Genomic DNA, 12,310 nt, shown 5'->3' on the forward strand with positions numbered 1-12,310 from the left:
CCAGGAACAGGCAGGTGAGTGAAGAACCTGATCCTCCTTAAATCATACCACCTGGGACTTCTTAAGCTTGGGATACTGCAGCCTGGAAAACAGTGCCCCACTTTAATGAGCTAAAAGTCAAGTAAAAGAAAGGCAAGTGAGCAGACAGAGAAAGGAGAGGACACAGAGAAAGTTTCTTCAGCAACAAGGAGACAGAGGTGCACCCCCAGAGGAAGATGTCAATGTCAGGGCCCCTATATCTAAAGCTTCCAAGAAAAAGATGACAGTCTCAGGCCATAGAGGTGCTCAAAAAGGACTTTGAAGATAAAGTTAGAGAGGTAAAGGAAAAATGGAAAGAGAAATGAGGGTGATGCAGGAAAGACATGAGAAAAATGTCAACAGCTTGAAAAGCCAAAAGGAAAAGCTCTCTGATGAAATAATTGCCTAAGAATTAGGATGAACAAAATGGAAGCCAGTGACTTTATGAGAAACCAAGACACAATAAGGCAAATCCAAATGAATAAAAAAAATAGAGGGCAATGTGAAATACCTCTGGAAAAACTGCTGACCTGGAAAATAGGTCCAGGAGAGAAAAATTGGAAAAATTATTGGTCTAACCTGAAAACCAAGATCAAGGAAAGAGCTTAGACATCATCTTCCAAGATATTTCTCAGGGGAAATTGCCCTGAAATTGTAGAAGAAGAAGCTAAAATAGAAATTGAAAGAAGCTACCGATCACCTCCAGAAAGAGATCCCAAAAAGAAAACTCCTAGGAATATTATAGCCAAATTCCAGAGCTCTCAGGTGTAAGGGGCTAAAATTCTAGCTAGTCTGTCTAAAATATCTAATGAGGGGCAGCTAGGTGGTGCAGTGGATAAAGCACCAGCCCTGGATTCAGGAGTACCTGGGTTCAAATCCAGCCTCAGACACTTGACACTTACTAGCTGTGTGACCCTGGGCAAGTCACTTAACCCCCATTGCTCTGCAAAAAAAAAAAAATCTAATGAGTGGCTGCCAATAAATTATAAGCTTTAGCAATAGTTTAAACTTTTAAGCATTTATTAAGAATAAGAATTTGGTGAAGAAAAAAAGAAAGGCCTAGATTCATCTATCTATCAAAGGAATAATGCATTTTTAGCTCCACTCTCCACCAGAGTCCTGACAAAAGAGAGCGAGAGAGCCAGCCTCACCCCTTCTTCCTCCCACAAGCAAACGTCACTTCCTGATGCCAAAGAAAAGCCACATGTCTTGCCCTCAAATGCCTTCTCCTCATAGAGGAGCTTTCCTACAGTAAGTGTCCAGCAGGTGGCATCATTCCAATCATTACACAGGTCAAGGAGAAAATATTACAAGCTGCCAAAAAGAAATAATTCAAGTACTGTGGAGCCCCAGTCAGGATAACACAAGATCTAGCAGTTTCTACATTAAAGGACCAGAGGACATGAAATATGATATTCCTGAGGGCAAAGGAATTGGGATTACAACCAAGAATCACCTACCCAGCAAAACTCATCGTAATCTTTCGGGGGAAAAAATGGGACTTTAATGAAAAAGAGGACTTTCAGATATTTGTGATGAAAAGACCTGAACTGAATGGCAAATTTGACTTTCAAATACAAGACCCTAGAGAACTATAAAAAATTGGAGCTGGGGGACATACCTGGGTCATACAGTGGGTGACTGTCTTGTGTCTGAGGCTGGGTTTTGGCTGGGATCCCCCTGGATCCAGGGGTGGTGCTTTGTCCACTGTGTCACCTAGCTACCCCATGATGACATCCTTAGGGTTAAATTGAGGGGTGAGGGGTGTGTAATTTAAGATTCTAAATGTAGATTCTAATCTGTTCCCCCAGTTTTGGGGGAAACTGACTAAAATCACTGATAAAACGAGTTTAGGTTTTTAAGCGTTTATTGAAAAATAGAAAAAGATTGAGAACAGAATTCTAACAGCCTGGCATTCCTATCCTTCCTCAAATTTCCTTTGAAGTCCTCTGCCGCCACCACCACCATCAAGTCAGGAACCCAAAAGAGAGAGAGCTCTCCGAGCAGGCCCTCTTTCCTCCTTCCTGTCTCCTCCCAGAAAATAGGAGGCTCCTCAAGTTGATTGGCTGGTAGCCTTGATAGAGAGCACCCATGAGCAAACGTCACTTCCTGACGCCAAGGAAAAGCCACATGGCCTTGCCCTCTGAGGCATTTTCCTCATGGTGGAACTTTCCTATAGTAAGTCTCCAGTAGGTGGCATCATTCCAATCATTACAGGGGAATGCACTGGGGGAGGGGGAAGGGCAGAGGTGAAATCCTACATGAAAGAAACAGGAAAAGGCTTATGGAGTGGGGGAAGAGATGGGAGAGGAGCAGGGCAGTAAATGAATTTTACACTCATCAGAAAAGGCTCAAAGACCTTAAACTCATCAGAGCTGCCTCAAGGAGGGACTAACACACACACCCAACTGGGTGGAGTAATCTATTTAATATGGGCAGTAAATGAGCCTGACACTCATCAGAATTGGCTCAAAGACCTCAGTCTCATTAGAATTGGCTCAAGGAGGGAATAATGTACACACTCAATTGGGTGGAGTAATCTCTCTAACTCTGCAGGAAAATAGGAGGGGAAGGGGATAAAGAGAGAGGGGCAAAAGAAGGAAGGGAAGAGTGGGGGAGGGAACAGACAGAAGCAAATCCCTTTTGAAGAGTAATAGGATGAAAGAAGAGGGATAATAGAATCAATATTATGGGGAAGGGAATAGGATGGAAGGGAAACAGTTAACAATAGTAATCATGAAAAAGAGAAAAGGGGGGAAATTGTACAAAAATATTTATAGCAACTCTTGGTGGAGGCTAAGAACTGAGAATCAAGGGAATGTTCATCAATTGAGGAATGATGGAAGAAGCAGTGCTATATGATTGTGGTGGAATGGTCTTGTGCTCTAGGAAATGAAAAACAGGATGATCCCAGAAAAACCTGGAAAGACTAATGAACATCAATGTATAGTGAAGCAGAGCTGGGAGGACATTGTGCATAGTGACAGCAGTATTGTTCAATGAGTAATTGTGAATGATTTAACTACTCTCAGCAATGCAATGATCCAAGACAATTCCAAGGAACTAATGAGGAAGCTTACTATGCACCCCCATAGAAAGAACTGATAAAAAGAACACTTGTGGATTGTACATATATAACCTGGTTGCAATCTTGTGGAGGGAGAGGAAAGGGAGAGAGGGAGGGAGGGAGGGAGGGAGGGAGGGAGGGAGAAAAATTTGGAACTCCAAATCTTGGTTTGGTTTTTTTTTTTGGTGAGGCAATTGGGGTTAAGTGACTTGCCCAGGGTCACACAGCTAGTAGAATAATTGTTTTAGAAATAAGACTGTGTACCTGTGACATATCTACAAATAATTTGTACCTCAACAAGATTCTTTGCACTGTAGTAAAATAATTTTTTTTCTGTTGCAGTCTAGTGACAGGACATATGTTGTGCCAAAGACTCATGGGTGAAAGGTATAGAAAAGGAATAAAAAGCAAAGTCCCCAGGTTTCAGTCTTTGGAGAAGAAACATTAAAGAGCTGTGTGTGTGTGTGTGTGTGTGTGTGTGTGTTCTGACCCATTTTTACAGGTGATGAACACTGGACAAGTATTGAGGTGTGGTGTAGGCAGGGAGCACATATGAGGTGTGCTGTATAGCAGGGTATGAAAGACATTCGGGGAGTTTAAGCCTGTTCTAGTGGTCCTAAGTGACTTGGGAGTTGGTAGAAGGGTCTTTTTTCATGGTCTTTATTATGGAAATCTTCCTGAATTGTCCATATGGATGGCCTGCAGCAGGTGCCCACAGGGTGAGAGCTCATAGGACAACTTCATGGATGCTGCCAGATGCTCTGGTTGCCAGGCACCTTGGCAAAAGTGGTTACCATGGCAACTTCTGGGACATGTCTGCAGTTTTTGCATCCTTCTCCCCTCCCTACCACTCCCAGTAGCTCATTCCTAGTATTAGGATGCCCTTTTACAACACCTGTTCCAGGTGGGTGGTGAGGTTATCAAAATAGAGCCTTTAGGACAGGATGTCCTCTCCACCCTAGGATACATGTGTTGTCCCCATGTATTAAAATAACCTGTTTGTCAGTGTAAATGGGTAAGATATATGTAATCTGTGCCTGTGCACATTTCTATATATGGTGACACCTATCCATTAATTCCCGTGAATTTTCTATCTCTGTCTCTCTGTCTGTCTTTCTGTCTCTGTCTCTGTCTCCCCCTAACCCCCTCCCTTTCCCCTACCCTGGAAGAGGAGCTGTATACCTTTGTTTTGAAGAATGCTGAATCATGGGCTCAGACACTGTGTCTGACATAGATTGCAGCCCCATCCTATACACTCTTCCCCTGATTCTATTAATGTTCTCCTACCTCCTCCCCAACCCCCATCACATCCCCCTTTCCTTATCCTATCTCTGAGATGAGCTGTGATAGAACAGTGGGAAAGAGTCCTTTCTTCACCCAACCCAGGGTCCTGATCATCAGTCTGGGTTTCTTTGCCCTTGCCTCAGTACGGAATTATTGACTTTTCCCTCTCTGTGTTTCTGCTCCAGGAATCCAGGAATCCAGATTTGTCCTGTTTCCTGGGCCCCTGGGAGACTAACTAGCTTTCAGGATACCTTCTCCATCCTCATGCTGATCCCTAGCATCTGCTTTCCCCTTGCTAATCTGATTAAGGAGGGCACAGGGGACAGCTGCTTCTCTCCCAGACAGCCTTTGTGATATGGTGAAGGGAAAAAATATCTGACCTTACACTTGGGCCTCTCACCCACCCTAGGGAACCAATGTCATTGAAGAGTCACACAGACAATTGAAGGGGTGTGAAGCATGGAAGTCTAGATAGCTTGGTTAAAGGAGTCTCAATGATTGTAGCTTATTAGGGTCTCTCATCGACTATAATCCGTCAGGGATATTTTAGGAATTCTTTGGTGTGTTCTGGGGGTGTGGGTGGACTGAGGACAGGCAGGTGCAGCTGTGGGGATGGAGCTCTGTTATCCTTCCTCAACGTTGAGGTTCCTTCTGCTCCGGCCCTCTCCTCTTCTGACACTTGGCTTTCTTCCTGGACTAGACCGAGGTCCTCCCTCCGCCTTTCCCAAACTCCTCCCCACCCCCACCCCCCCACCCCTTACTATGGCAACCCAGGACGTGGCTCTAGCAGCCTAGCCACCTAACGGGATAGGGGAGAGTAAGCCACTCCCAGCTCCGTCTGGTTACCATGGTGACAGCCGCAGGGTGACCCGAGTGTTCTTCTCCTCCTCCCGACCGCCCCCTCACCACTTCCCCCCCCCCCCCCCCCGCCCCACTCCAGGCCTGGTAAGGAAGATGACGGCGCGCTGCTGACTGCGCCAAAATCCAGCCAATGGGTTGTTGCTCCAGTCTCTCCTCCTTCTTCCTCCCTCCCCCAAGATAACTCCCCTAGGAACTTGATTCACAAATCTGTGCTAGGGATTTCCGGCTCCGGGGAGGTGGTGCTGTGGTGGGGTGGGGAATTGATGTAGATGGGAAAGGCTTGCAGGTCAGGGAGGGGGAGATCCTTTTTCTTCAGGGATGGAAAGCCGAGGGATGGGGAGCTAGGATTTGGGCTCCAGGGTTCCCTCGTTTGGTCTTGATCCCACCTCGAGCCCCAACTTCACCGGAACACGAAGTCAGATACCCATTGCTACAACCACTAGCACTCACACTTACACTCTCACACTCACGGCTCTCAAGGCCACGCCTAGTGTTTTGGTACCATGGACAGCGGTGCCAACAGCTCCGCCTCCAGTACTTTGGAGACCCCATCTCCCAGAGTAGGCAGACCAGCCCTGGACTTGAAAGGGTGGGGCTCGGGAGGGTTATTCGACAAAGAAATTAACAAAGCATTGGCAGAGGTCAAAGACATCGACATTTTCCCGAACCAGTTTTCCAAGGTCAAGGGAAATGGATAATGGAGGCACTATCTGGGTAACTGAGTCGAAAGTGGCAATTGAACTCTTTCTCTCCGCCTAAAATTCCTCCTGTGCAGAGCCGGTTTTTCTCTATAATACGTGTCAGTTCCTCTCTAGGGCTGAGGAGAGATTAGGTTATGTTTCAGTCTCTGGGGCTATTCTGGGTTGGAGTGGGAAAAATAAATCGTTTAAAGGGACTTGGGGGCCCTCGAAGCTGGCAAGGCCTTGGCAAAAGTTCTTGGCTAGAGATAAAGCAGGCCCCAGTTGATGGCCAGATAATTCTACTCTCCTGACCAAATGTAAAGGCCAGTGGGGGTTGGGAAAGGGGGAAAGGGAGGCAGCGGCTGGTCAATCTGAGTCTCATTTCCCCTAGTCTAAAACGATAATGGTTTGTTTTCTACTCTCCTTTACCAGGGAGTCTAGAGCTAAGTGAGCTAGAAGAGATCTTTTCAGGGCTTTTTCATTAGATGTCTCCTATCTCCACCTCCCCACTTCAACGTGCTGCTGTTTCACCTGACCCAGGCTTTTGACCATCTTTAGTTTCCTCTTCTGTGAAAAATAGGGATAAGATGGAGGCATTAAAAGGACATTGATTTGTAGATTTCTCTCCCACCTCAGGTTTCAATCTGTTTCCCTCTCCGGCGAGGGGATCACCTCACTCTCTCCCCCCCCCCACCCAGTCCCCAAAGAAAAGCAGTCGCAGAGCCTTCTGCAGGCGCTTCCAGCGCTTTATAGCTCCCTCAGGGACAGACAGACAGTTCAGCCCGCGCCTTCGGTCCGAAACATTGGCACGTTGGACACGGCCCCCAGGCCCAATACGGCCTCGGGCCCCCTCCCCCAGGGAAACGAGGCCCCGGCTCAGCACCTTGGACAGCTCCCGGCCCGCCAGCCCTCTCCCTCCCCCCTCCCCCAGGGATCACTTCCTGAAAACATCCAAATAAATAAAAAGGAAAAAAAAAGTGGGAAGGGGAGTTGAGAATAGGGGAAGGCCTCTTCTAAAGTGAGAAGAGTTTTCTTTCTTTACCCTTCCCCCTCTTCTGCTGAGCTGTCGCCGGGGCCTCTCCCAATCCACCCCTACCTAGGACTCAGGGAGGAATCTCTCCCCCCCGCACACAATTCCCTCAGCCCGCAGCACCTCCCCCTCTCCCGGCATGCACCGCGTCAGAAAAGGTGGGGAGAGAACAAGGGGCATCTTGGTGGTTGAGCTCCCAAGACTGCAACTTTCTGCTGCAGGAGAGACAGCCCCCAACCACAGTCAATCCAATCTTCTTCCAGAGAGAAGGGGGAGGAAACGGGACAGGGAGGGGGAGAATGGAGAATCAGAGACTCATGTAGACATGAGAAAAGGTGGTCAGAGAAAAACACATGAAGAAAGGGGGAAGAGATAATCAGAGAGAAGGACAGTCATATATCCAGAAAAGAGGAGGAGATGGACTGAGGAGCACACAGGTTCACACACACACACACACACACACACACACACACACACACGAAACAGACGAGGAAAGTTGGACAGAGACACCCAATCCAGACTGGAGGAGAAATGGACAGAAAGAAAAATGGACACAAGCAGCAGAGGTGGGTACACATATTTGCAGACAGGAAAGATGGATAGAGGCATACTTCCAGATAAGAGAAGAGATGGGGAGACACAAGCATCTTTCCAAACTGGAGAAATGGACAGAGACAGGAGAACAGATGAATAGAGACATATAGACAGGAGAAAAGGCAGAGATACATATAAACAGACGAAAACATGGACATATACAAACACATCCAGAACGTAGAAGAGAAAAGAGACACAGGCAGAAGAGGCAGACAGACAATCATATAGACAAGAAGGAGAGATAGACAGAGACATATAGATAGGAGAAAAGGGCAGAGACACCTTAGCAGGAGAAATGGACAGACACAAAACAGGTACAAATAGGGGGAGAGAAAAGAGATACAGACAGGAGAGGTAGACAGGCACTCATACAGGAGAAATGGACAGAGACACCCTAAAATAAATGAGAGAGAAGGCAGAGACTAAAGCATACAGGTAAGAGGAGAAATGGAGAGAAACAGAAACACATATACAAACAGGAGAGCTGGGCAGAGAAAGAAGTGGAGAGACCCACAGGCAGAAGAAGAGAGAATCCATTCCCTTTTCCCATTTCCTCTTCCCCACTCTTCCTCTCCCCCTCCCACTGCTCAGCTTCCCCTCCCCCCGCAAATCCAAGACCAGCAGGACCCAGGTGTCCCATCCGCCATACTCCAATGGGTGGTGGCATCTCCTCAGTGGAGGGGGGCAGTTGGGTGGAGAAGCAGCAACAGCAGCAACAGCGGCGGCAGCGTTCCAAGGGCTCAGTGTATGTGTCCGGGGGAGGGGGGGAGGGGACCCGGTCATCCCCTGTCTCCGGCCCAGGTGCCCCTTGGCGGTGGCGGCAGCAGCATCGCCTCCTAGCGGTCCAGATTCATAGTCCAATGCTTGGCTCCGGCGTTGCTGTCCCTGGCGTTGGTAGCGCCACCGCCCGTGGGACCCCCAGCCCCCATACCGACCTCGCCCTCGTTCTTGAGGTCCTGGAAGACCTGGGTGAAGAAGTGGGGGTCGGCGTTGAGTCGCAGCATCTGCGCGCTGAGCCTCTGGATTAGCCGCAGGCAACGCTGCCAGAAGCGCTCCTTGTCCGGCTCCACTAGGAAAGGTTTGAGAGGATAGGAGATCTCGTTCCCCATGTAGGAATAGGCGAGGTAGAGGCAGGTGAGGAAGGCGGCCTGCAGCTCAGCGGCCGAGCCCAGCTCGTCCCCGCGCAGCGCCTCCCGGCACAGCAGATACACGAACACCAGGTTGGCTGGGGTGATGAACGCCTGGTCTTGCCACCCCTGCAGCAGAAGGGACCGGTCCACCCCTCGGAACCAGCCCACCAGCTCCCCAGGGCTCAGCTCCTTCAGTCGGTAGCAGCGCCGACACACAAAGTCGCCCAGGCAGCGGAGCAGCTCGCCAGTGGAGGCCTGCACGATGACCCGTCGGGGAGAACCCCCGGGGACTGAAGGGGCCTGGGGGGCCGCAGGCGGCGGCGGCGGCGGCAGCGGCTTCCCTCCTCCCCCTCCGGAGCCCGGAGGGGCCGAGGTGCTGACTCCAGAGGACGGCTCGACGGTGGTGGGCACTGTGGGCACTGGCACAGGCAGGGGCTTGGCGGCGCCGCCGCCATCTGGGGGTTCCCGGCCCTTCCGGAGAAGGTTCTCTCGGTTGCGCTGCTGGACCAGTAAGTCTGGGCCCGCCTGGGCGGGCTTGGGCGTCACCTTCTTGCTGCCCTTCTTCTTCTTGGCGGACGCGGCCACCAGCCGCTTCCAGGTGAGCGCGGAGATGAGAACTGACGGCCGCTTCAGCCGGCTCTCGCCCTTGCCTCCTTTGCCCGACGGTAGCTGCCCATAGCCTCCCAGCGACTCCTCCCCAGCGGACTGCTGCGGCTTCCTTCTTTTCGTCGGGGCAGCCCGCCTGGCCGCCGGCCCTTGGCCGAGGAGGCAGGCGACAGAGACAGCACCGTGCCCATCCTGTGGGGCAGAAAGAGCTCACGGGGCCCGGGCGACGCTCCCCCGTGGGGGAGCCAGGAAACACACGCGCCGCTGCTGCAGCACCCGGGGACCGGGGCCTGATGAAGGGAGGAGACCCCGGGCTCGGGGCGGAGGAGGGGGCAATAGGAGGGGGAAATGTAGTGGCACCGCGGCGGCGGTGGCGGCTGCTCTCTGGGTCTGAGCTGCGCCAGCTGCTGCGCCAGCCCCACCCCTCGGGCCCCCTCCCACAGGGCGCCGCGCCCCGCCCCACGCAGCCAATCCGAGCCTGTGCTGCCCCCCACGACTGGCAGCCCCTCGGACCAATAAGGACTCGCTTCGGGAGTCCAAGTTCGCCCTTCCCATCCCCACCTCCCATCCTTCCCCCCCCCACCTTGTTCCCTTCGCTCTGTGGGGGGGCGGTTGGAAACCTGGGGGTTTAGAGATGCTATTTGTAGGAAGCCGAGGCAGGGCCGGGGGGTTGGGGCTGGCCGTAGTGGAGGGTGGTGAAATGGTTCTCCAAGCACCCGGCGGTTGTCTCCCTCTTCCCACTCCTCTGCTGTCCGTCTTCGGCCTGGCTTGTTTTGGTGCAGTGGGGCCGAATTTGCGATGAGGCTGAGAGGGAGCCCGCACTGGGGGCCCCAGGGCGTGGGGTAGGGGAGAAGAGTGAAAGGCTGGCGCTCCTTGCCTAATAATGCCCTGCCCCCCCAAGTTGCGGAGAGGCAGGTCTCTGAGGACCATCCCTCTCCCTTACCTCCTCCAACCTTCCCTCTCTTCCTCTTCCCTCCCGCCATGAGAGCCGCTGCAGAGGTTGGGAGGGATATGAATTGTGAGACTCTGTGTGTGTGTGTGTGTGTGTGTGTGTGTGTGTGTGTGTGTGTCCGCGCGTGTGTTGTGCAAAAATATGTGTGTGTGCATAGGTGTGCATTGTGGTCACAGAAGCAGATCTATATATTCCTGCATGAGTTTTTGTTCCCCCACTTTTCCTTCCCCATATCAGAGGGTGATGCTAACTCGTTATCTAGGCACTCTCTTTAGAACTAGCTGAAAGATGCCCCAGCAGCCTAATGAAACAGTGGATCTCTGCAGGGGGCGGAGATGAAGCTTCTGACAGCTCTATGCTGTGGTCCCAATTTTCCGACCCACAGGGTATTGCATTGGGTCTAGGACTCCATATCCCAGGCTGTCACTAGGCTAGTCTCTAATCAGCTCTTCTCTGACCACTAAACTGTCCATTCACCCTAAAGAGAGAGACAAACCTCGCCCTCCCAAATATGCATAAACACACATAAAGCACACCTCTCTCTTGGGGATGAGTTGCATAACTGCATTCCCTCAATTCCCCCCTCCCCAGCCTGAGTTGGGGTATAGCTTTATGGTAATTGTAGCTACACATCTCTGACCAATCCTGTTAACATAACTATCTCACAGCATTCTACTTCAGCTATGCCGGTGATCATTTCACTTCTGTCAATGGGTCAACTGGTGAGGGTCAAGTACTCCATCTTTATACAGGGCTCCCCAATTCACTCCTCCCTCTATCCCCATTCCACAAACACACTTCACTCAACCTCATTTGTTCCTTTCCATATTAGGGTCCTCTGCTCCCTTCTTCCAATTATCTCCCTTCCTGCGGGGAATATTCCCCCACATTGAATCATCTACTTGGGATACCTTACCCCAAACAGTTGTCCCAGTAATTCCTGAAATCTCACTTTCTCCAAGAAGCCTTTGTGAAATGATTAGAAGAAGAGAGTAAATTCAATAGGATCACCCTGACTTTGCCATTACTATCACCAAAAGGGAGCTTATATTTCCTGCTTATCTGCATAGCTGTTCTTGGTACTGAAAAAAGAACATTTAGGGGCAGCTAGATGGCGCAGTGGATAGAGAACCGGCCCTGGAGTCAGGAGGACCTGAGTTCAAATCCAGCCTCAGACACTTGACACTTACTGGCTGTGTGACCCTGGGCAAGTCATTTAGCCCCAATTGCCTCACAAAAAAAACCCAAAAACATTTAAGGTCTCTCTATGTCATAGGGCTATAGGAATTAGAGTAAGAAGTCACTTCAGAGATCATCTAATTCAACTCCATAATTTTACAGATGTTGACATCAAGACCTAGATGAGTTAAATGTCTTGCCCAAGGTCATTCAGCTAGCAAGTAACAGAGACAGAATTTGAACTCAGGCCTTCTGACAAATCCAGTGCTGTTTCCATGAGACTACACTAATTATCTCAAGAAAGATAGTATTAATAGGAATGAACTTCTAGTAAACACAAAATTCTTTTTTAAAAGGAAAATCAATCAACCATATAAATAGAAAGTGAATTTCCATTATATGCATGCTAAAATGGAACTCTTCCCCTATCTTTTGGGGGAGATAGGTATTTCATGTTCATGCAGAGTAAGGAGCTAAGGGAATTAATTTTGAACAAGTTGGGAAGATTTTATGGAGGATGGAGGATTTTTTTTTTTGGTGGGGCAATGAGGGTTAAGTGACTTGCTCAGGGTCACACAGCTAGTAAGTGTCAAATGTCTGAGGCCGGATTTGAACTCAGGTCCTCCTGAATCCAGGGCCAGTGCTCTATCCACTGTGCTACCTGGTCACCCCAGGATGGATGATTTTATGGAATGGCTGGAGAAACTTCAATTATTCACCGGTCAAATGTTTCCTTTCAATCTGTGTGCAATGTAAATATCTGTTGACTATATATTCATTCAATCAATCAACAAATATTTATTCAGTTTGTATGAGGAATTAATTTAGGTTCTGGAGATACAAAGACATCAATCAAACATTCCCTGCCCTCAAGGAGCTTATGTGCTATCTGGAGAAACATGTATTCTC

The 12,310-nt window shown here is 49.8% G+C and overlaps 1 protein-coding gene across 1 annotated transcript; it reads right to left on the reverse strand.

Moving 5' to 3' along the window:
• Positions 1 to 6,643: 6,643 nt before the first annotated feature.
• CDK5R2 (cyclin dependent kinase 5 regulatory subunit 2) lies at positions 6,644 to 9,659 on the reverse strand. The gene is given in 2 exon segments (XM_043998158.1): positions 6,644 to 9,381; positions 9,384 to 9,659. Coding segments are annotated over 2 exon segments (1,089 nt in total). The 5' UTR covers positions 9,462 to 9,659; the 3' UTR covers positions 6,644 to 8,370.
• Positions 9,660 to 12,310: the final 2,651 nt, after the last annotated feature.

The sequence above is a fragment of the Dromiciops gliroides genome, chromosome 3 (genome assembly GCF_019393635.1).
Source record: "Dromiciops gliroides isolate mDroGli1 chromosome 3, mDroGli1.pri, whole genome shotgun sequence".
NCBI lineage: Eukaryota > Metazoa > Chordata > Mammalia > Microbiotheria > Microbiotheriidae > Dromiciops > Dromiciops gliroides.